At 41.5% G+C, this 25627-nt stretch overlaps 1 protein-coding gene across 7 annotated transcripts in view; it reads right to left on the minus strand.

Annotated features, from left to right (window-relative positions):
- The window catches only part of KLF12 (KLF transcription factor 12), a 242419-nt gene that overhangs the window by 18427 nt on the left and 198365 nt on the right, over positions 1-25627 (minus strand). For all 7 annotated transcript variants that reach the window (XM_074535527.1, XM_074535526.1, XM_074535524.1 and 4 more), the window contains one exon: positions 6451-6608. In XM_074535527.1, coding sequence (XP_074391628.1) covers positions 6451-6608 — 158 coding nt within the window. The remainder of the gene's footprint in view (positions 1-6450; positions 6609-25627) is intronic.

Raw genomic sequence — 25627 nt, forward strand, 5'->3', positions numbered from 1 at the left:
CCAAGGTTGCCCTGACAAGGACAGGATGGGCACAAGCAACTTCAGACACATTTCCCAAAACCATGTGTTATCACCATCAGCAAATTATTGTTCCCTCTGCTGGGGACTGAGTGGGCTGCAAAAGCTGGAAACCCTGTACTGTGTATTTATTCCTCCAGGTCTGGGTACAACATCTGGGAAAATGTTTTGGAAGCAGTGGGAGTAAAGACATCTTTCTTGCCTTCATGGCACTTTAGGGCTACACATGGTAGACCACAATCACACCAGAGACCTCAGATGAACTGCAGTTCTTTGGAGGTAGAGCATTAAGTACTAAAAGGTTGGCTTAGAGAAAAATCTTATTCTGCATAATGAAATTATCATTATTCCCTCGTGCCACACACAGACAAAACACATATGCACCCCATATTTACAAAGTCAAGGGGCAACGTTGAAAATATTTTTCATAACCTTGAGACTGCAAATAATCACAGAGGCAATTAGATTTGCTTTCCCATCAAAGTGCCTTGGAATAACCACACGGGCACTCTTCCATATCGGCACAGCATCAGACCTACAATGCAGAGGAATGACTCCCTGTGTGTAAGGTGAATTCAGAGCTTGCAAAACGTGCCAGAAACAAAAACATTTAACTTTCCACAGAGCAGCTATTGGAAGAGAACTGGATGTACAAACTCATTCTGGTATGGACACCTGCCTGTAACTAGCTGGGCTCAGACAAGGATCTTGCTACATCCAGAGGTTCCCACTTCTGCATCACCTTTCTAGGCTGTGGTGGCTCTGGTGAGCCTGCCCTCACACCCCTGGTACACCAGGAGACAGCTGCCCTTAAATATACCTCTGTCCTGAAATGTGAAGCCTGCCACATCAATGAGAGTGGGCTGAGGTTTCCTTTATTAAAGAATCAGTTTATCTTCTAAAGAGAAACTGCAGAAGAAAGGATAGAAAGGATAGAAAGAAAAACTTCTGTGAAATATACTAGTTTTCACATTGGAAAGCTCTACTGTTTATTGAAACTGGCAGTAAATTTTAAACACTAAAAGAAAGTATTTCTTACAAAATAAAAGCATCACCCAACACAAACAGACCCTCCTATTTTACTTAAAGCAAATTAATTTTTAAATTGGCTTTGTTTATTTAAATTCCCAGTTTCTGAAACAGCACATGAACCTGCTTTTGGAGGTTTTTTCACGTGACAGATTTTCATGGTACTGGAAGAGCTCGGGGACAAGAACATAGGACATGAGAAGGAAAAGCAGGGGTTTTGAAGAGTGAGTCTGGCAGGTAGGTGACAAAGAGGTGTTAGAGACCAAAAATCTACACAGTTCAAGTAAAATCCAGACAGATTATTTAAAAAATGTTGCTTCCTCACAATATTTGTATAAAGAAGGGATTACAAATCTGTAAATATCCCTCTGGAACTTACAGTCAGCAAAAGGCATTAAACAGACCTTAAAAAAGCAACAGGTAATGAATGGAGTTTTAAAACCTACAGAACAAAAATAGCTTTTTTGGTGCCTCTGACTTTTTAAGTCCACTCTGAAAGCACTCAAAGGAAAATGTGAACAAAGACTAATGACGGGGCCCTTTCATATTAAAATAATATATGGAGCAACAGTGAGTGAGAGGAATGCAATGTTTGAAAAATCACAGACTAAATAAAACCCCCATGTACTCACTAGTTCTCTCTCTTCTAGGGTGGTGTCTCAACACAGCTACAAAGGAACATCTTGGGGAGGGAATGCTGTCATTTTCTCAGGTACAAATCTGTACTTCTGAGATGTTTACTGTCTCCACGTAAAACTGCTGAAGACCCCTTGACACTGACAAATAGGCTTCATTACGTCTGTGCCAAAGGTATTTGCTCTCATCTCTCAGGAATGATATAGGCGTTGATCAAGGACAAAGCACCAAACCCTAAAACAATTCACTTGGCCTGGGGGCTTTATTCAGCCTGGCTCTGCAAGAGCCTGACAGAGCAGCCCCTACTGCAGCAGCAGCACTGAGAAAGGTGACTGAGACCCAGCGCTGGCTGGGGCAGGACAAAGCAGTTGCAGTTGCAAAGCCCAGTGTCTGAGTCCCACAAAACTGCTCTGGTTACTGACCTTGGCCTCCTCCACTTCTCCATGCCTGTGGATATATGGTGCTTACACCCATGGATTAAATCCATTCCCACCTCATGCTGCCTGGCAAGTCCCAGGCTTTTGCAGCTGCTGACCCCACAAAGCCGCACTGTCACCTTCTTCCAGAAATTTTTAACTAACGACTGAAATAAGGTTGTACAGAAATACAGAATGCTGATTACTACTACAGTAAATGAAAATCCTGTGGAGGTGAGAGACAGGGAACAAATCTCTTGGGTTTCAGACGCTAAAGTTATGTCCCACATTACCTGAAAGCAGGCATCTTCTTTCTTTGTTGACTTCTTCAGGACGATTCATACAATGTTTTAAACTCCTTAGGCTTCTCCAAGTGCTAATGGGGTAGCCATGATGAACTAGTACTGGATTTAACCATGAGCAACTTCAGATGTTTAAACGTTCTTATAGTGAAAAGAACCAATATTACTCAGTCTGTAGGACTCAGATGTCCTATTGGAAGTATCAATAGCAACTTCAGTGTTGCTTGAAAGGACTGAAATAGCCACTACAGAACATAAAATAGCATTCTGACTTGTTTTCTTCTGCAACTGCAAAGTAAAAGCAGCAAAGTGAAGAAGGTGGGTCCCAACAGGGCTGCACAGGTGCACACCCCTTGGAAACAGCATTTACACTCTCCCCATTCCTGGGGCCAGCACCAGCACCTGTGCCAAGTGCGACACAGATGAACACAAACCAGGAATGCAATTCATGGCTGCTGGTTTTCCCATTTTTAAAGATTATTCCTTTGTGGAGTCACACATTAGTAATTTTCTTTAAGTTCACTGAAGCCAAAACTAGCTCAATGCAAGTCCAGTGAGCCAATTTCTCACAGTTTCTCCCTGCAGAAAGAGTTGATAAACCTGAGCTGCGAGATTGCCTGTGAGCCCTGAAGGCTCTCCATCACACCTGATACCTCCTGATACCTTTATTTGATGATCTGGCAAAACAAAAACAAGGAGCTGATACTAGAAAGAGAAATGTAATACCAGAGCTTGTGCTTTATGCAATGCTCTATCTATCAGAGGTTTCACTTGCAGCTTTCCCAGTCAGAGACAATACATAATTCAAGCCCGCCCCCCAGTGGACTCCATGCCCACACCAGCACACCAAGTTTTGAGGACACTGGTGGCAAGTATTGAGGAGCTAGATGACAGCATACTTAAAAAACCTAGGAGTTACTCCCAGAGAATTAAATTCAACTGTTACCATCTATAATATTCTGTTTCTGGTCTCCATTAGGATGAAAGGAAACACACCTTCCAACCAACAAATCTGTTCATCCTATCATAACACCACATTGTTTTTCCTCCTGAGTCCAAACTACTGTGAATGTTTCAGTGGCTATGCACACAAAATAATGTAGTTTGGAAAAGATCTTTAAGATCAGCGAGCAAATGAAAAAAAAAAGTTCTCAAGCACATGCTGCTTAGGTAAACAACTGTCAGCAAGATCAGCCTGCCTAAAAAAAATAAGGTACAGATTATGCAATGCTGAGTTTCTGTGATCTTTTCTCAGAAAGTTTCCTACTGAAACTTGCTCACTCTTGCGTGCATAGCTGTCATACTTCATTTATACTTATCCAAAACTGCACTAATTACTCTGGGTCATACGTGAATAATTAACTTGTTTTGCCTGAAGCAAAAGTAAAGGCCAAGATAAAAAAATGCAAGATGAGATTAGTACATGGCCAAGTACAAGATGAGTACGCTCATGGCCAAGGCTACATGTAAGCCTGAATATACCAACTTCTCATCAAGACCTCTGAAGTGTCCTGTAAAGCACATTTCATTTTAACAGCATGACACAGGTTTTCTCACTGGATCCACTGGTTAAATTCAGCACTGACCATTTGTTCTGGACTACACTTCTTTCATCATGCCTGCTGCAATGTCACTATAAAGCAGTTATCAGCTGTTTAATGAAGGTTTTTTATTTGATGTTATTTTCCTTTTTCCCTGAAGTAAGAACCAGCTACCAGCATGACTACAGAACAGTTCAGGCAGTTGTATGTTGGTGTGGGAATTCGTTTCAGTCAGCTCAGTCTGGCAGGTATCCGGGCTTCCTCTGTGCTCAGCAGTGAAGGAGAATCACCTTTGCAAGCCAATCCCTGGGTATACCTGAAGAGGGAATAACATGCCCCAGAGGTGCCAATCCCTCTTCTCTGACTACCCACAGATCCCAGACAGATAGCAAAGCCTCGACACCAGCTGCCAGGGAACCACTGCTGGGGATACGGATCCTACGATTACAGCAGGCAGACAAACTCCTTTTGTGGTGGTGGAGAGCTACATATGCTTAAACTGGGATTTACCTACATCCTCTCAAGCCTTCAGTGTCTACTTCTGAGCACCCTACGTGCACAGCCTGAGATTCAGTGGTGTTGGTTACCTAACACTGATCGGGGTGCATTACCTGCAAGCCCCAGTCTGCCCCAAGAGATCCCTGACTAATTACAGACATCCAACAAATGTAATTCTCAGTGTTTTAAAATGTCACAGCAGAAAAGAGCCTCCTCTCTTTCTGGGCGGCCTTGGGTGTGACATTTCTGAGGGTGTCCACATCTAGTTTGGTAACTCACATGATGACTGCTTATATTCTTGGGCTGGTCGCCAGTCTGGCAGGATAGAGAAGAGTGAGTTCCCTGGGTGTAAGCAGATAAATGGTACTTTTGTTTCAAACCAAACCAAACCCTCTATCCTTCTTCTCTGCTGGGCTCTCTGTCTTTGAATCTGTTACAGCTGTGTATTGCTCAAAAAGAGTGATACAGGCAAGAAAAGAAACAACACATAAATCCAGCAGGGAGAAGGAAAATGACAGAGTAGGGTTAGACTGGGATAAAAGAGGCAAAACAAAAATGACAGAAAATGGTGACAGGGTAAATAAAAGATATTAGAAGAGTTGGGATAAAAGGCCACATTTAAGATGGGAAAGAAGAGGGAAGATGAAAAAATAATTAAGACAGGACATGACAAATAACGATAGAGCAGAAGGCTTGTCTTAATGGGAAGATATGAAGAAACCAAGAAAATTGGCCTGGAAGGAAATGTAATGCAATTTCCAGATCACCAGAACATTTCTGTTGTTTAAGGAAGGGACACATACCTTACAGAAATTGTTTCAGTAGGGAATATTAGGATGGAGCCTTGTTCCATCCTCCTCTCAACAAAAGTCCTACCAGCCAAAAGACACACTGGAAAAAGTTGTGGAGATGCAGCCTCAATTGAAATGGAGAAGCCTTCACTTAATTTTCTAAAACAATATGTCATACTCTTTAGAGTACATCAGATCACAGAAAGCACCAGCAGATCTTCAGAAAAGAACAACATTGTCCTATACACTGGATAAACACCATCTCTCCTCCAAGGAGTTACAGGAATGCTGAAGTCCATTAAGAGCACAGAGATCAATGAATTTAATTTAAGCAAATCAGCATCAGAGTAAGGAATAGCACTGAGGCTCAGAGTGTTCTTTTCACTGCCTTTCCAGCCATCCAATCAATCCCCTTTTACACTTGCTCTCGAAAACTTGAAATTGCTGCTCCTGAGTTTATCCACAATAAAATTACAACTATTACACATCACTGCTTCCGCTACCCTTACATGCCTGTCATACAGATTAGTAACAGCCCATAAAGTTAATAAGGACAGCAGGTATTGAGTGAGTGTTAAGTATGGTCACCCCTGAATGGGGCCCAGCTCCTCTAAGCATCTCTCTTGCACCTCTGCTGTAGGGGTCTAGTGGGACTGATTCTCCGACAGTGATGACTTCCCCCTCCAGTATGGGACAGGCGCCTCTGAAAGCCTCCAGAAAGACAGACTGAGGACTTGAGTTTACCCTTGAATTGAACTGAAGGATTTCAGGAGCTCCCAGCATCCAAAGGCTACATCCGTAAAAGCAAGTAGTTTCAAAAGAAAAAGGTCTGTAGAGTGAAAAAAGTGTTGCTGAACATTCATGACCACACTATATGCTCTTGAGGGTTTTCTCTGGTTGGTCCCAAGCAATGACCATACTTTGTTTGTTGAAGCACAGCAAGTACATCCCCAGAGGCCACTTTTGTGTTGATTTTCATCCAAGAAGAGTCTGGTTGGTGCTGCCACCAGTCTTGTGCTGCCAAGAGGGGATGACAGGGGGGTTCCACTCAAAAGAACACTCCTGATCTGCACCAGAATGTCAATGCACTCACAGACATCTGTTATTCAGGTGCAGGCCTTTGGCTCCTAGTGTAGGATGACAAGCTCATTATGACCCAAGCTGGACAGAAAGGCACGTGCTTGTCTTAACCACAGTGCACAGTGCCAGCAAATCTCACCTGTGTGCGTTCTCCGGTGAGCCTTCAGGTGCGAGCTTTTTGTGTACACTTTGTTGCATCCCTCAAAGTCACACCGATGGATGCGCCGCTTCCTGGAGTCTGGAGACTCAGACCTCCTCTGACGCCTTGTGCTCTCAATACTGAACGGTGAAATTGAACTGAAAAACAGAACAGAAGCAAAAAGTGAAGTAAGAGCATGGTGTACAGCCTGGGCCCCAAAAAATCAGCTGCAACAGAAGTGACTGTGCTAGAAGGGATGTAAAAAATGAATTATCTATTTTCCTTTACACATTTTGACACAATTAGTGCTTGAACTGGAGCATATTCTGCAATATGAAATAACTGAAGTTTTGATTTAGAAGTGCTTATTGCCCAAAAAACCCCACCATGATGCTTGAAATACTGCTCCAATAATGAAGCAGCCTGACTTTATCTGAGCTCTATTTCTATTTGACATGTGTCCGGGTACAAGCTCACTGAACTGTTTTCTAAACAAGTTTATATATAGCCTCCATAACTTCTCTTTGACAAGTTTAAATAGATAAAAAGCCTGAAACCTTTTATGAAAAAGTGTTTCCAGTACCCAGATCTGAACTATGGATCTTCACATTAGGCCCAACACCTGTTGTTTGCTTGAATACAGACTGCTAACAGATCCAGATCACCCCGCAGCAGCGATTTTTCCATTTTCTCATTTAGCATTTCTCAATCTGTCACGTGCAACCCAATAAAATTTATTTTCTTTCAGACCACTGATAAATGAAGTTTAAGAACAAGGCCAGAGAACAATTCCCACAGAAACACATAAATACTTATCAAATATACTCCATTTACAGCAATGTCCCACAGCCTATCAGTTACCCTAATTTTAAGCAATTAAAATACAGCATTGAAGTAATGTTGTGTTAGTTTCTAAGTACAGTGTGTGCTGGACCTATTGCTTGAAAAAAGCCTTGCTACCGCAATGCATTTGGCTTGGTTAGATAAATTATTATCAAGCTGGAAGGCCGTGATTCAAACCCTCATTGACTGCCAGTAATCATACCACACAGCCATAAATCATTATTAACTGATCATCCTATCAACCTCACTGTGATTATATTGCACAGCAACCACCATCACCCACAGCTACAGCAGCCTGTTTAGTTAAGTACTGCGACAACTCTGCCCTTCATCAGGTTTCTGGGGCTTCCCAGGTTTATTGACATTCAGGGTAAATGGGCTACACACTCATTAGCCTGCTCTTTTAGACTCTTAAGATCAATCTGAAGGAAAAGGATGAACCTTTGGGAAATCCATGGTACTAAGGCAAGCATTTGAAAGGAGCATTGATATTGATGCATCTGCTGGGAAGTACCTCTGTTAACACTGACCTGCAGGCTCCTGTCAGAGGAGCTCCTGCACAGCTGTAGCTGTTACGGCATACACTGAACTCCTGGAGCTTTCCAGAACTTGCTGAGGACTGCTCATATGGGGTTAAAAGTTTGTGTAAAGCATCTCATACCATTAGCACATGATTTCACTGATGTTCTAATTCTCTGCATACAAATCTCTAAGCCTTGAATTAACCATAGTCCAAATTTTGCAATTTTATTTTTGTTTAAATATTTTCACAGTAAAATCCTAACCTGAAGCACTAATGGGGGGGTGGGGGGGAAGTACTTTCTTTATGAACAGTACTCTTTAAATATCTATTCATATTTTACCTGCAGGCAAGAGATTCTCCAGATTAATTTTTTTGCCTATAATATGATGCATGTAAACAGATGTGCAGAGAATTCCTGGAAGGGAGACAGAAGTGGGCAGAGAGCTGTAGTAACAACATTAGCTGGCAAAAATTGTCCCCAAGAGGCTGAGAAAGATTAGCACTTTAACTGTATGACTGGAATACAGATATGTCTAGCTCTCACAGAAATGGCTTAGGAATTGCATTTAAGTAATTGTTCTGAATCTCAGAACAAATAAAAGTCTTGGGTTAGACAATTCACTGAGAATGGTTTCACTACTCCAGTAGGGTTTTCTTTTTTTTAAACATCCTACCAGCTGAAATAAAAGCAAATTTGTAAATCAAATGTTAAAGCTCAATACTAAACACAAAAAATCCAGTGCTCAAAACTAGGAAATCCTGATCTTTAAAAGTAAATATTTGTGCATCTTTTTTCTGTAAGTATCTTATGAGCTGTCTTAAAACCCTATTTTGTAACAGAGTGTTCAGATCCTGTATAGTACAGGTCATTTAAATAGGAGGAAGATCAAGCTTAAAATGCTGCTGCAATTTCCAGCCCCAAGACAAACCGAACCTAGAGAAGAGTCAGCACCTCATGAAAAGCTCTTTGTCACATATGAGAAAGTGATCTCACTGCTGGGAACCACTCTGTGCTTTCCCGGGTATTTATACACAAGAGGATGGCACAGAGCAGGGCCATGAAGGTGGCACATGATCAATGCTGCTGCTTTTAAACTGGATTGCTCCCTCTTTCTAAAAAGTGTAGCACCCTGCTTATCCCACAGGAGAGAAAATAACTGAGTAAGCCACAGGAGGTGATGAATATTGTCACCATCCCCTGAGAGCTTCACAGTCTTCGCTTGCTCAGCACAGCAAGGAGAAAAGCTCTTGTCAGCTAGAACCAGCAAATGTCACCTCACGCCTTCCCCTCACAGCCCTGCAGCTTAAATGAGAAACCAACCAGCAGAGGCCACCCACATGGCAAGTGAGGGCATATGTCCAAGGTGGTTTTCCTCTGCCATTTCAACTCCTGCGGCATAGGGGGACCCACAGAGCAGACATCTTCAAGGGTGGTAAAGGAGCCAGAATCTACCTGACACCACCAGTGTGGTTTTAGCCTTGCAAAAGCTGTGTGGCTTTACATGGGGATATCACCAAAGACCCTAAAAAAAGCACAAAGTGCTTTTTTGAGCTTCCTCAGGTTAGTCCCTCTCACAGTAACTTCCATATGATTTGCTGATGGTTCCTTCCCTTTGCCATGCAAACAGCAAAGGGACACCTTCTCCTTTCTCCAGCAATTTCTATAAAATACCCTCACTGATCACACAGACAGAAGTAAAGTCCTCAAAACCACATTTGGTGCCTCTTGAAGACCACAGGGGCTGTGCCAGATGTCTCTGGTCAGGACATGGTTCCCAAAACCACTGTTTGATGGCACCATGGTAGACAAAGACTGAAATGGGATGTATCAGGGAATTCACAGGAAATTCACATTTTTTTCAACTAACTTACTTTCCATTTTTGTTTAAAATTCTATAAAATAAAGAAAAAACCCAAAAAAGACCACAATGCCCCCCTTCCCCCAATCAAAACCCAAAAAAACCATATTGTAGCAGCCTATTTCAAATTTAAGTGTCCTCCCAGCAACTGCACAGAGGGAAATCTTAGAAACTTGTCATCAGCCAAGAGCTACCAGGGTACCCTGAGGAGGAGCTGCCAATTTTTCTGTTAATGGCCATGACCTCAGGCAGCCTTCAATGCTCAAGGTGGGCTTTTGCAGTAGGACTGATGCCACACTTAACAGCTCAGTAGGATGTATTAAATTACTGCTGAAACATGAAGTTTGAAAGATAAATTAACAAAGAAGAAAACTGAGTTCTGACCTGTTAGCTTGATGTTTATTTATTTGTAGCTCGGTATTTCTAAAACCAGTGTAATTTCTATGTTAGTGTAGAAACTGTTACACCTAATGGGAATCCTGGGAGACTGCTGGCTGCCTCCATGAGCCATTGCAACACCTGCAGTCAGTACGGTTCATAGGGTGAAATAAATAAAACCACTGCAAGCATTAAGGGTGACTTATAAAAATTCAGCCGTGTTACTTCCAGCTAGAAGTGAAAGCATACATCTTTGCAACTCACACCATGGCCAAGTTCTTGTCTCTCTGATACAAAGAAGTCTGCAAAACCTAACACCGACCGGAGCTTCACCACTAGATGGCCAGCAAGTTCTGCTGAACGTGATCTGCACTGCGTGAGATGTGGATCATAACAAACCTGGTTGCAGGATTATTTTTCCTTTCTATGAATGCTGCCCATGACTTCCCATGTTCTGTGTGGACAGTGAACAGCCCTTGGCACAGGCAGGGACACTGTTAAAAACCACATGTAATGGGTAAATTTATACTGATCCTGTATTTTCTGAGCAATACTCTGAGCAGGGCTGCCTGGGGAACAGTGTGTTTATTAAAGCCTTGAACTGTTCGTGACACACCCCGAGTGCCTGCACACTGGCTGCTCCCCACTCACAGTGTGCTCAAGTGCACCCACCCTGTTCAAACACCCAGGGCTACCTTTGGCCACCCAAGCACGAGCTCCTGGGTGCTGCTGGCATCCCAGTGAGAAGCCAAGGGCCGGCTGACATGGCCAGCAAGGAGTGAGGGATGTGCAGCAAGCCACGCTTTGTTCTTTGTCTACAAACCCTAACAATGCCCCAGATTTTTACCATTTTTACTCCTGCTTGGCCCCTCCACGATGAGCTCAGACTCTTTGGCAACACATCCTGCCTGCCTCCAAAGTCCTCATGGAAAACACATTGATCCAGGGCTAACAGGTCAAACCAGCTTGTACCCAACATCCCTGTCACCTTACCTAAGTCTCTCCTGTACAGCAATCAGGCTGTATTACCTTCTTCTCCAGCTGGCTCTGTAGTTAATTGAGACTTCTGATTGCACCCCAATAACAGTCTGTGGCTGCTAAAAGCAGAGGCTCTCTTCCCTTTGGGGTGGGACCCAGGATGTGTCAGCCATGTCCCCTCCACTCTGGCTGCCACGGGAAGAAGAACCAGATGGGGCTCAGGCCCGAGCAGCACCTGCTCAGCCTGGATGAAGGGCTCAGCAGGCCAGCCTGTGTAACACCAGCTGTGGTCCTCCTGTGCTTCTCAGCCCCTGGGCTCTGAGCACAGGATTTGGCTGAGATGGCACATCAGGACAGTCCCACTCCAGCTGCTTTCTGTTGTGTTGACACCAGCACTTGCCTGATTCTGCAGCAAGCCAGTGCAGGACCCACAGTAACGAGAAGAAAATTCTGCCAAAAAAAAATCTGAGAAGCTCTTGGTAGCCTGACTCCCTAAGTAGGAGAGTGTGTCAAGTACCTGCACTGACACATGGCAGAGGATGGGAACCTGTGGCCATGGTTTAGGGGAGTGTCACCACCCCTTTTAGTGGCGATCAGCTGTGATTACCACAGCTTCCATGTAAATTTAGAATATGTGTGAAGAAATCAAGAACATGGGCATAAGCAATCGACATCAGGAACAACTGGAAAATCCAGCTTTTGTTCCACAGGAAAGTTGCTTCTTGTAATATGTGAGTATAAAACACACAGAAAAATAACCACATAAACAGATAAGCTGAAAACAAAAACTGGGAGATATGACCATGTGGAATAACTATGAGCTGATGATGTGCTTTGGCAATACATGACAGAAGCAGTCATATCCCACCCTCAGCTCAATTTTGGACATTCAGATATTTACAGGTTTTATGTTTTTAAGGGAAAAATATGTCACTATACAATACTCAAATATTCAAACAATGTATAAATTTAGCAATGTGAATCTTCACTTTATGAGACATGCAAAGCTTCTGGATCAGCCTGTAAGTTATAGTAATTAAAAGCGCAGGCAAATTAAATAAAAGCAGAAAACTAGAGTACTACATGCCTGCATTCAGATGGTAATGAGCAGTTGAAGAAAATCCTTGGATCTCTAGCATTTGTTCAGTGTTCAAAGGGAACCAGGGCTGAAGAAAGAAGCATTATGGGTTTTGGTTGCTTAACATTTATAGAAGCTAGAGCTGTTAAGTGACTAACTATAGACATAATGTTAAATCCCAGCCTTTGGATTCAGTGTGGGATGGCACCCCCTGGGTACACTGAACAGCAGGCTCACACACCTCCACAGCAGCTGTCAGTCCTCCTCTGGTTCTTGGGGCAGCTGCCCACCAAGAGCCCTCAGAAGCAGGGGTGACCACAGTCCCAGCACCTTTACTTGGCTCCTCTGGCACTTTTCTGAATGAACACACCCACAGCAGCACACCACTCATTCGTGGAGCTGATGGCACTTAAGACAAAGTATCTCCTATTAAGACTCTAAGTTTCACAGACTAACAGACATGTCAGTACTCTGGGCCTTTTTGAAAAGCAGCTTTGAATCACATTTCCCAGATTCCAACTCTCAATTACTTTATTTTGTAGCACCTTTTCACATAATACAATTTCATTTTCTGGTAGGCCATGTAATATATTATCATCCCACTGAGGACAGTGGTAACACTACACCATGAAGAAATATGATATGGATATTATTTCTCATTACAATCTATAAAACTCCTTCTAGTAGTCAGATGCCAAAATCCTACTATACAAAAAAATAGTAGTTTTTTTTGCTATAAAATGCTTAAATATCAGTGCCATCTCCTGATAAAAATCTTCACTCAAATATTTATCTAAAAAAATTACAAAGTTGCTTCTGTTCTCTCTTCATAAACAGATGCACATGCATATATACACATGTATTTTTTCTCCTCTTTGATTCTTAGATCCTATTTAATGTTTCATGAAAGGCAAACAGCTGCCTTAGGAATGTTAGACATTAAAACATATCAAGCAGTACTTAAGGCAATCATAAAAGGAAAATACGTGCTACTCTTTCATTAGCAGCAGTTACTTCAATCACTGTACTTTAAGGTGATGTTATACTTGAAATTATACTTTTTGTCAAGAAAGAAAGGAGGAATTTGGCAGCATACACAAACAGCACACACATGAAATGGGAAAATTACATGGATAAACAAGACAGAGATAAAAGAAGATTTGAATACATTTGGTTCAGAAAGTGCTTGAGCTGGAGTGAAGCTGCACAAGGAGGAGATGGGTGGATGGCAGTAGGAGCACAGAAGTTTCTCCTGTTATGCTCTGAACTAGATGTCCACCCTGGCTGCTGCCAGAGGCAGTGCCCAGGCAAAGAGCATCCTCTGCTCCAGCTCCATAGGGCCATTCCCACCCATGCTGTTATATTCCTGACCTGGGCAGTCAGCAAACAAAACACCCTGCACATCTTTGACTTTATCTGCAGCATTTACTGTTGAGACCAGATAAAGGTCCTTGAACTGCTGAGCTGCCTTGCAAAACCTGAGTGTGCCACAACATTGCTCTGGCTGGAGTGGAAGTGGAAGCACAATTACAAACTTCTGGCAAAAGGAAAGAACTTTGGCGCCTACTAAGAAAAGCACTAAGGTAAACCACGGCACACCTTACCAAAACTATTCATCACCTCTGTAATCAGGTGCATTAAGCTGAGACATGAGACATTTGTTTGATCTTTCTGATCTATATTCGTGCTGTGGGACCCAGGAGCATTTTCCAGCTCTTAGGATTGGGTGTTCTGAGGTGCATTCCAGCTCCACAGTGGGCTGAGACCCAAATACACACCCTATTCTCCTCTTTCATGCTGCTTTTCTTTTCTGGCTTTCTAAGGAAAGGAAACTGAGCCAGAAAGTATCTCTGATATGCACCAGCACACTCCCCAGATCTGGTGACTGGAGGACTGTAAAGCACTTCTGACAGAGAAACCCCTCAAATCAAATCTATTATGAACTCTGAAATGTCATAGGAAAAAAAAACCACCAAAACTTTTCCATCTATTTTACACTTAGTAACAGACAAAGCTTTACCCTAGAGAGCTATCCTGTAAAAAAGCAAAGGAATGACATGACAACTACCTTGCACCTGGGCATTGCCTACATTACTAAAATGTTTCTTCCTGCTTTTGAGAAAATTCATGGCTGTATGGTAACTTGCACTACTACATCCAGCAGCAGCCAAACTTGGGCAACAGCAACTCCCACATCAGCCCTACTGAATTACTGAGATGCTCCTTAACAAGGACGAATTTCATGTTTCTCCTAGCATGCCAGAGCATACAGAGTTTTTTTCTACCTGCAAAGGTTTTAGAAACATTTGGCAGGAAGGCTATTATGTTTTACACACAGAATTAACACTTTCAGTAATATTAAACATAATTCTGTTTCACTGCTCTACCTTTCTCTTGGTTTGGACAGATGGACTCATATTAAGTGAGACACTTGTCCTTAGATTTTCTCAGAGATCCTGAGGTGACACATGACAGCAGTTCACATATGTTTAAAAGTATTTTTCTAAAATGTGCATGTTATGGAGGGGTCAATATGCAATACTGACCCTTCCAGCTCATCAGGATGGCTGAATAGAATGCAAAGACTGCTCTGGATGTCAAAGCTCACGTTAACACCTCTTTTTTAACATGGTGTATTATCACGGAGTAAAGACTAACAGAAAAACTCATCTGTGGAGGTAACTATAGATTTTCTGCTGAGCCAGGTTCTTCAGAGGTAGAGCTAGTTGTTCACAGTCTTGTCCGGTTTAAGGATGAAAATGTTTGAAGACAGAAAAAAAAAAAAAAAACAAAAACCCAGCAAAACTTTTCTGGGCAATGAGTTCCAGTGCTCAGCCGTGCTCATATTCTAAAGAGAGTTTCTAATGAATACTTGTTTTTTCTAAATAGTTCCTACAAGGTGTTTATATTCATAAACACATGTATCGGCACATTATAATGGAAGACTACTAAGTGACCATGAGCTAACATAAACCTTCACTTCTCTTAGAAAAACCTCCAAAATTAGCTTACTTTGTTTTAGGCTGATGTTTTTTTCTCAATAGGAGTGAAAATTCATGAAAAAAAGGAAATCTCAAGCAGTGGGGAAACATATCTTCACAATGAACTTGCAAGTGGACTAAAGTGCATGGGCAAGGGTCTGTTCTTTGGAGCTTAAGACAAAGCATTTCATACCTTCCTGAAAGCAGGAATAATTCCTGAAATCCTGTGTTCCACACAGGTTTGATGCATGCTAGTTCAGGCCTGGGAGCTGAACCTGGGAGCTGGTCTAGCAGAGAAAAAGCATCTTATTTCATCCCCTCCTTTCAGAGCTGGCAGAACAGCAGTGATCATTCACAGGATTTCCAGCCCCACTAACTCTCCCTCCAGACAGAGGCTGCATCAATGCCAAGTCTGTTCGCTCTTTCTTGTTTCCTTCTAAACAGAGCAGAAAATTGGGTAAGCAAGCACCTACAGCTCAGCTCTGAGATCATAGGGTGCTGCTTTTTACCTCTCCTGTTGCTAATTCATACCTTTTCTTCACACTTTTCTGGCAACACGTATTACAAACAAGCTTTGTCAATACTGGTAATCTCAGCAGAAAATTATTTAAAAAGGGAAATAAAAACAACTCTGTGGCAGACATAGGATGAGCTGAAATGTTCATCATGGAAATAAGATGAATTGTACATAGATACATGTCTTTCACCTTTGTTCTGGTTATTTGTTCAAATAGCACAGACCTTTCACTTTCCAGTGCAGGACTCTCTGAATATTCTACCTTGCTCTCCAGATTTCACTTTCTTCTACTATCTCTAATTGTGATTCTTCACACTGTACAACACAGTAGTCAGTCCCAGTGACTGTACAATGACAATTCTTGCCTGTGCATCCACCTCCTCTTGTTGGTCAGAGTAACAAATGCAGTGGTGATTAAAAATTCTCTGTTCTGTATCTTTAGCTGACAAAATTGCCACTAGCATCTTGCCAAGTCAGTGATATTAAATGAGGACATTGTTTCCATTGGGACTGAAGATCATGTGAATGACCTTTACTTTCCTCCTGTTCAGAAGGGTTATAACTGATAAGTTAAATATTTGATTACCCTAGATACCTATGTGAAATGCAATTATGGGTGGTCATCTGTCATACTCTGTGTCATCAAGCAGATTTTGTTAACTACTAAATGGTTGACCACACTGAAGTGCACATTTTGATGTTTATATATGTATATTTATATAAAGACAGCCTGCCACCCCCAACAGAAAGCCATCTCAGAAGACAAGATTTTTTTATGCCCCACAGCCCTTTACAAGCTCCTGTGTGAGAGTATATATTGCCAAGTATTCATCTATAACTAAGACAATATAACTACCATACCAATTTGATCTGTCCAGGAAAAAAGGGACTAAATAATTTCATTGATTTGGGGGGAAAAAAAGTTACTGAGTGCAAGATCATACCTCAGAGATTTGAGTTTCTCTTCCTAAGATACTTTCTAATAAATTTATTCTGAGATTTATAGTTTTGCTTGTTTTGTTCTTCCAGAGCACCCTCCCGTACTGAAAGACATTCTTTCATAAAACAACAAGAGAAAAACACCCTATAAATCTAAACTGTACCTCTCAAGGACTCTACAGATTGTGTTAGTAAGCATTTAATTAACAAGGAATCCTGATGTATTCATTTTACACAAGTGAGCTTTTCTGTTCAGTATGCTACCTTGTACCTGGCTTTACAGCCGTTCATATCAATGATGTATTCCTTCATTTGGATTATGAGATCCTTGTCACACCTTCATGGCTGTTTTGTGTTTGCAAAACAAATTAGAGTGTGGTCCCAGTACATGAACAGAACTACTGTAATATGAAGAAAACCTACTACCTCTCCTTGCATCTGTGGTTTTCCTCACTTATTTATAGCAATACTCTCACCTGAAGCAAGATTCTGGGCTTCACCAGGCCGGCCTCTCATAGGATTTTCCCAAATACTGTCACTTCTTTTCTCTTCCTTAATTTCTCTCTTCTTCCCCCATTCCTGCTGCAAATTCCCCAGCTGGGAACTGTCTCTAGAGAATCACAGGGCCAGGTTTTGTCATAGTTGACAGAGGTAGAAATTTACACAGTTGTAGTTTCTGTATTTGAGAGTATTTGGAAGATTTCTGGTGGCTTAATCTGTACCCTGGATGGAAAGTGTTCCTGAGAGCTGCAGAAACTACTCAGACATACAACTTCTGAGAAAGGGGAACTCATGACTACCATCTATGAGCTGGAAGAGTTACTGCATCTTTTTACTGGCCTTGCACAGACCTGTTGCATCATGTGGGCAATATTCCTTTTCTTCTCTCTATTACTAAAATCAACCCAAATTCCACTCAGCAAAGTCAGTCTGTGGCAAGTAGATTTTTTCCACTTGTAATTTATGCAGCAAAGCACTAATGTACTTTTCACACATATCAAAAAGCCAAATTTCAACAATTCCTTGTTTATAATTACACTAGCTCAGCAGCCACAATGACATCCAGCTTGTACACAGGCCTCAAAGTCTGGCAAAGTTCCCATTCTCTTCAGGGGAGTCAAACATTGGACTTCCCAACAGAAGGAGGAAACCACAGTATTGTTTTCATGAACTGGTCCTCTTAATGCTTCCTCAACAAGGCAGAATTGCATTCAGACTCAAGTCTCATGACCAAGGCAAGGTTTGATTAAGACAAAAATTTCTTCTGTAAGCAGGCATATGACCATAGTTTACATCTTGTACTAGGAAATACATCTTTAACACATCTGCTTGTCACAGAAATTGTTCCAGTTGTACTCAGAGTACAAAGTCTATTTTCCCTGATAAATGCACCATAACACTTTTCCAAGAGCCTCGGTTAGGCTGGTAGCCAAGAAACCCCACTCCTCTGGGCTTCACTGGGTCAAAGTAACTTCACGGACTTGCTCTCATGGTCATCCACTTGAAAAACTAGATGGCCCTCACTGTGGCTATTCCCTGGTCAGGGAAAACTACCAACATCTTTAGGATGACAATAACCTTCTTTAGAAAAGCAAGAACAAAATCCTGATGGCTTTCTGCCATCAAAATAAACCTCAAGATTTCACTCCGCGCATGCTCCACCTCTGCTAAAGCAAAAACTGAACTGAGGACTTGGGTGTTTATATTCACTATTACTTTTTATGTGAATTTATGCAGGGATTTAAACTGGGTAAGATTTAAATGAAGTTGCCTCTTCAGGTTTTTTGAAATGTAACATTATGCCTTCTGCTGGCAAGGAATGTTTCCCCACTGGTAAAAGGACATATGTCTTCCCCTTGGGATGTCAAGTATTCAACTATTTGAGAGAAATTATTCTGCTATTTCCAAGAGACATTTCATGTTCTTTTTAGGAAAGGATAAAAACATACAAAGTTGAACAAGCTTTGCAGCCATCAGATTTTTTACCTGGCCCTTCTCTACACACCAGCAACAGTGAAAAAATTCCATGCTTGCAGGTTTTATGAAATCTATTTTATTTCACTTCATCCCACAAGAATTAGTTAGGTTAATCACTTGGTAACTATGCTGCCCAACAAAAGAAAGAGAATTCATAGTCATATAGTGCAGTAGTTAAATGAACATTCTTTAACAGGAGGTTAAATAGCCACCCTTTTTCAGGTTAGCAAACTTTTTCCTTTGATTTGAAATTGTCTCAGGGACAAGGGAAGGAACCAAATTTCCATACATGCAGAAAAATCATCCTGTCACCAGCAGAATTTCTTGCAGACACCTGAGTAATGGAGATCAGACATCCTTCACCCACCTTGCCCTATTCAGTGTTACATAATACTTCCATGGCCTCGTTACCAACACTTGATGAATTTATTATTTACACTACCGTCATTATAATTTATTTTCACACCTGGAAGCACACTCACATTACAAAGGAAACCTTGCAAAGAAGCAAAGAGAATCTGTTCTCTTGGAAGCTGTCACATCCCTCCCAACTGCATCTCCTACAATGCTGAGAATCAAGGGATGGTAACAATGGGACACTCCATTCACCTTGCTAATTTATGCCTGTTGTTCATTAGCAGAGGTTGACACATCTGAGTGGCAGGAAGGCAGGGCTCTGAATTTCAAGCATCTTAACTGTGCAGTCAGCAGAACTGGTCTAGGACCCAGTGGTCCCTTGTTTGCCATAGTCTTCCTGCATATATTAGCCCAAAGCCAGTTGTGCTGACCCAGGATGCAATTCATTCATCTCTGGAATTCCTATTGCTTCCCTGAAAACATTTATTCTCCCAGATCTTCACCAATAGGACATTTGGCTTAATAACTTAAATCCACATCAGGACTCATTTAGTCCTATTTTTAAAATTTCCATTTTGGAGAAAAAACCCCAAGAAAATAGCTACACCCACTTCTAGATATTTTCCCCTTCCTAATCTGTTAAAATCTCTGCCTGTTTACTATATGAGACTTGCCAAACAGTATCAGTCACCAAATAAAGCATCAGCTAGTGCTGCCAATATAGTAATTAAGAACAACTAGTGTGCTTACACTCAAGCTTTTATGGGAGAAATCAGAGTCTGTTAAAATCTAGCAAAACTCAACTCTGCACATATGTTGTTTTGCTTTGTTTTGTTAAATGGGATGGAACATACCAGAACTTTAAAGATCAAAAAACACCCATAATTTCCTAAAACATTTGGAGCCTTCACATGCAGTAAAAAGGGATAATTATCAGAGCATTTTGCTGTCACAATTGTTCATTTGGAAGAGGCACGGGAAAAAAACAACCAAATCTAAATCCAAAACTCCCAGCATAACAGAACGGTAACTGCAGTAAATAAGAGGAAGTGTTAGACAGAGGGAGGGGGGCATCAGAGTGGCATTCAGCACAGCATCAGATGGGACAGCAATGGCCATCACATGCAACTGCCTCAGTCAGACCAGCCAGACACATCACCCTGGCCATGGGGTGCTCACAGCCCATGAGCCCCATGGAGCCACCTCCACTCTGGGCAGGTGCCCCTGCCGACTCTGCCTTGGACGTGAGGGTGACTGCTCAAGGCACCTTGTGACTCCTCTCTCACAGAGGTGAAGAAACACATTTCAAGAGGCAGAAAGAGCAAGGCTCTTCCTTTCCACCCCACTTCTCATTTCTTTGGCCCATTCCATACTTTTCCCCTACACAGAAGGGATGGAGCAAGGAGGACTGTTGTCACAGTCTGAAGTAGAGTTTGACACACGACCACAATCTGGACACACAACTTGATGTGCCAAGCATTCTTTTCAGGAACATTGTTTTTGGGAAGCCATTCACTTCAATTACATCTCTAAATCCTCTTTGAAAGCTCCCATTTCCAAGGCCACCGTGCCTGGGTAGGAAAGTGAAAGTCTGTAATGAGTTTCATATCAGCTGTAACAGCAACCACAAAATCCATTTCTCATTTATAATATCTTACACTTGGCCACTCAAATGCAATCATATGAGTTACACCTACATAGGTAGTGTTTAATACTGACAGAACTGATATTTTAATAGTAATAATGTTAATTAAGTGTCACCTAGAAACATCTTGTGGCACTATAAAGTCCCTCTCCTGACATGCACTTGCCCCACAGCAGGCACAGAACGAAGCTGTAGCACTTCTGCCAGTGTATTTGCTCCAGGTAGTATTAAACAGCTTTGTTTTCTGGCCAGTTATTTCTTGCTCTTGTTAGGTTCTTTTCTACAAAAACAAGGTGTCTGAATTTCAGTATATTTTATGTTCAGCAAATTATAGTCATTTTCATAATATCTTTAAGCTTTTCAGTGACTGATGGCATGGCAGGTGGACCTTTTGCATCTTTTTATACTAGAAGCCTGACAAATGTCTTCTGGAAAAAGCAGGCAGAGAGAGGGTATGTAAAATCACAGAGTATCAGCCAAATGAGTGGTGCATAGTGCGCTGCTCTCTGGTTCACACCAGGGTGGTAAATCCTACTGTCTCCTTTCTGTGACAAAAAATTGAAAAATAACAAAAAATTGTTCAGTGCTCATTTGGTTTTGTGACAGGCTGCTTTTATTTCAGCCTCTCGAGTTCAAAGAGCAGAGATGTAGTTTCCACAGATGTCCCATGGGTGAGCTTGTATTTCTGAAGGCCTGCCCATCTGAAAGCACTGCATTTAAAAGCCATTTTGAAAGATAACTCTGTTATGAAGTCTCACATTATTTCAATACCCACCTTACTCAATAATACTCTTTGAAAGTATAGACAAATTAAATGCACAGCTTCTCATTAAAGCAACGTGTTACATTTTAATAGAGTGAAGACAGGGAAAGCAGGAAAACATGGCTTGGAGCCCCAGAGCACTGCACATGATTTTTCCTGGGTATTCTTAATCCTGCTCTGTATGATTTTTGTAGGGGCAATTGAGGGCATATTACCCCTACCTCCTCTCCCTCTTCCTCCTGCCACCACAGTATCAGAGTGGTATCATCTTTTTGGGACTGGACTGAATCACATGGAAGTGTGAATGCACTTGTTTTCCAGGCAGAAGAGTAAATATTTGCACTAAACACAACCAGCAAATGCTGGAAGTAGGAAGTAGAAAACATCAGAAAGTAACGTGTCCTCATTTCTGACCAGGCTGTAAGTCAGAAATGCTGCTTTACTGTTTGCAATGATTGAAGTGAGTGTTTCATCCTTCAAGTAGGTGCACATTTTAGGTGATTATCATTAGCAGAAATCCTTACTGACACTAATATGGTGATGATGCCTACGGTGCTCCTTCATGCTTTTCTAGCACATACACATCACCAGACAAAATACAAGACAAATACTGGCATGAGATTTCTACAAAATCTCTTAGGAAAATGTTAGGCTTTCTTTTTATAAAGTAATGATTAAAAAAATAATTGAATAAAATAGTTGTGTGGCCAAACCTACCAGAAACTACAGGCTCCCAACTCTGGGACAAAAGAGCCATTATAGACCAAATATTCACAGGAACTCAAAGCTGCTACCTCATGCTCTGGCAGAAGTCCCTGAAAAAGGTGGTCCTGTGATTTATGTGCCATTCAATGTTGTTTTCAAGACATTCACTGAGCTGAAGAAGCACCATTAGAATACATCAAGCACACATCAAAACCCATCTAAATCAACAGTGGCTGAAAATACATTGTGTGCTTGACATACAGTAATTGACACGTCATATTTTATTTGACATTTCAAGGACAGTAGTGCCTATTTAAATGGAAACACAGTAATAAAAGTATTTTTTTACTTGAGATAACCAAAATCTAACAGGGCATCTTGATGAAGAGCTGTTCATAGAGTATCAGAAGAAAAGAAAGAATTAAAATATTAAAATCTCTAATGACTCAAATTATGAAATATAGAAGAGTCAACTTACAAGAAGATAACTCTACTAACACATCATGATCTTGGGGAAAAAATTCTGATCTAACAACTGGCTAACAACCTCCTACTGACTGCCATGGAGCCATCATTTCAGCCATCCCTGTCCACTCCCTTTGCAGCTCTGCCTGGGTTTAGGTCCACAACTAAAACTGCCAGGACTATCAGCGTGACAGCTGATACAGAAACATGGATTAACATGATGGGAGTACAGGGAGCCATGCACACAGCATGGGTCACACTCTTTTTCCCAGCACAGACAAGACACTGCGAGGCAGCAGAATTTTGAATCACATATGCTTCACCTGACACGTCATCCTCTCTCCTGAAGGCAGCTGCATGGGACATCACCTGTAATACCAAAGGTCCTACAGGACATCTTGACAGAAGAAATGGGGATGTAATATGAGCCATTCAAGGAGCAGCAGCTACATATGCTGCTCTTTACAACAGGACTAAGAGATTCCCACAAACCTCTTTAACACCCAACAAATTGAGAGCTCACTGTCATACTTTCTTCTTTCCCACTTACCAAGATCACTCACAAAAGGTCCTTATAGTCTTTTCCTTCTCTTAAATAACCTAAAGGGTTTTTTTGTTCCCAACATATGTTGCGAAGCAAAAATAAGGTGCTGACAGTTTTTAAATTGAGGGCTAAACTGACTAAATTAATCTGCTGTCACTGCTTTCACCTAATGCATGCTGTGCAGTCTTAATTGATTATTTCTTGTTCCATCCTTTCTCCATTTCCAAGACATGAAGTTGCACTGCCCTGAACTGCTGTTCACTCAAGCCAAATGTGTTTAACTCTTTTACTCTGCCCTCTCAGCTACACCCCCTAGCAATCTAAGCAGTTTGCCGCTTCTCCCAGGTTTTATTCAGATTTGTACATGTAGTGAATGCAGCACCCTTCCCTGAAATAACGCCACGTTCCCACCAAATGCAGGACAGGACCCACGTGCTGTATGTGTAATCTAATGATATTAAATTGTGTGGATGCCATGTAGGAAAAGCCATTGTAAATGAGGATGGGTGGCCACCATAAAGAGTGCAGCAAGCATGCAGAAACCTAAAATCCCAGTAAATACCTGCTGTGATGTATTCTTCCCCTCCATTTTTTTTCTTTGTAAGCTCTTACTTCAAAGAATGCAATGAATTTATTAATGAATAAATGTTCAATCTGTCAGAGAATACAAACAAACTAATTTACCTATTTTTTTTAACTAAGGTCCTGCTCATACATTCTGCGATGTCTATGCCCAAGTAAGAAAGTAAACAGAAATCTTGTGTTAGTGTAGAAATTTATTAAACCAGAAGCAGGAAAAGGAGATGAGAAGGCAGTAATCATGTTAGGCCAGCAAGCAGAGAATTTTAATCCCCCCACAACCCTCAAAAAGTTTTTGGTGAATCTTTTTAATTGCAGCAACTACAAAGAAAAATAGTATGAGTAATGTGTCACATGTTTAATTCTCCTTTCAGAGCTGTGGAGAATTGAGCAAGGTAGAGAAAGATACAGTGCCAGAGTTTCATTTTAGGCTTCAGAATTAAATACAGAGATCAAGTAGTTCAAAGGACATGAAAGAAAAAAGACTTTATGTACTTTGTGAATTTAACTTCTTCTTAATAGTTGTGTCTATGCTGCCATAACAAGACAAGAGCATACTGGGGGAAAATGGAAAAAGACAAAACTACTAATGAATGTGATGTCATTTTCAAGACTCAAATGGGATAATTCAAAGAACTGAGAACAAAAAGGAAGAGTAACACTATAAAGCGATTTTTGACAGCCCTCTTTTTAGAAAGTGGCTGAGCAGATTTATCAAAGTATATGAAATGCTTGATCCTAAGCTGAACTTCCATGAAAATAGAATCATATTCCTTTCTGTTCGTAGGTCAAAGAAACACTGCCAGCACCAAAGGAAAGGACAAAGAGCACTTTCTGATTTTAAATTAGGGAGTGCTCCATGTACAGACACAAGTGCCTCTATATATCAGCTAAAATGCACTTCCTGAGCACAAAGTGTGTTTACACATTTAATTGACTAAAACTGAGACGTCAAAGTCTGAACAGCTGAAAATTAAAAGAGTATTCAATGACAAGTAAAAAGGAGGGTAAGTGAAATATATAGAGAATGGAAATATGCAAACTTACTCAAAATGCTTTTTCTAATTAACAGTTATATCAAGGCTCTGGAAGTAGGATGCACCAGAGATATTTAGACATAATGATCCTGTAATAGGTATCTTTTCTGAAAGCACACACAGAACCAAATTCTAGGACACAGTATTTCAAGCCTGTACATGCCGTGCTGAGCCCAGTTCTGCTCTGCTCTACCTGATGTCTGCCTCTTTCCCCTGGCCCCATCTACAACCCATCAAGGAGAATGAGGCCCTGGTGGTGACTTCCACCACCCTGCAAGCCATACATCAGCCATGGGCCATTCTCATACATTCAGAACAGTCTGCTTGAAATGCCATACTTCTACTCCTACACACATGCAATGGGATCCATCACTTCAGGAACTGGATGGGATGCACTGCTTTATGCAATGGCTGTGCTGTGAGGCAGCTTGCTTCCCAGTCCTCATGAAAACATGAGCCTCTCCTTGCCCCACAGCAGGAGAGCACAGGTACCTGGTCTCACCAACAGTGTTTGCTTGCTCCTGCAAGCTCAGACTTCAGTAGGGTGCTGCCTTGGTGGGAGAGACTGGCCTTGTGCAAGAGTTTCTCTCCCCAGAAGGATCCATCATGGATCTTCCCTTGGGGCTGTGAAACTGGATGACGAGGAGCAGAGGGAGCAGCAGAGGAGACAAAGACAACTGAAGGCATCAAATGTGACAAATGTAACACAGGACAAAATGTGTCTGTCATTGTTTCAGTTCAAGGTGCAAATCTTCAAGTTGTGCAGACTAAGGTCATAAATTCTAAGTGCAATTATGAGAGGGAAAAGTGTAAGACAATGAAACGAGCAGTTCTTCACTTTGATCTTTGAGTCCAAAGTCACAGCCTTACTCCAATCAGCTCCACACTGGATCTTTTTTGTGCACCTGCACTGCTCCATCTCCCCCATTAAGCTGCCTCCTGTTGTGCACGCTAAGTTCTCAATATGGTGTTACACAAAGGACTGAGAGGCTGGAGCTGAAGAAAAATC

This window comes from Zonotrichia albicollis, chromosome 2, assembly GCF_047830755.1.
Source record: "Zonotrichia albicollis isolate bZonAlb1 chromosome 2, bZonAlb1.hap1, whole genome shotgun sequence".
NCBI classification, from domain to species: Eukaryota; Metazoa; Chordata; class Aves; order Passeriformes; family Passerellidae; genus Zonotrichia; species Zonotrichia albicollis.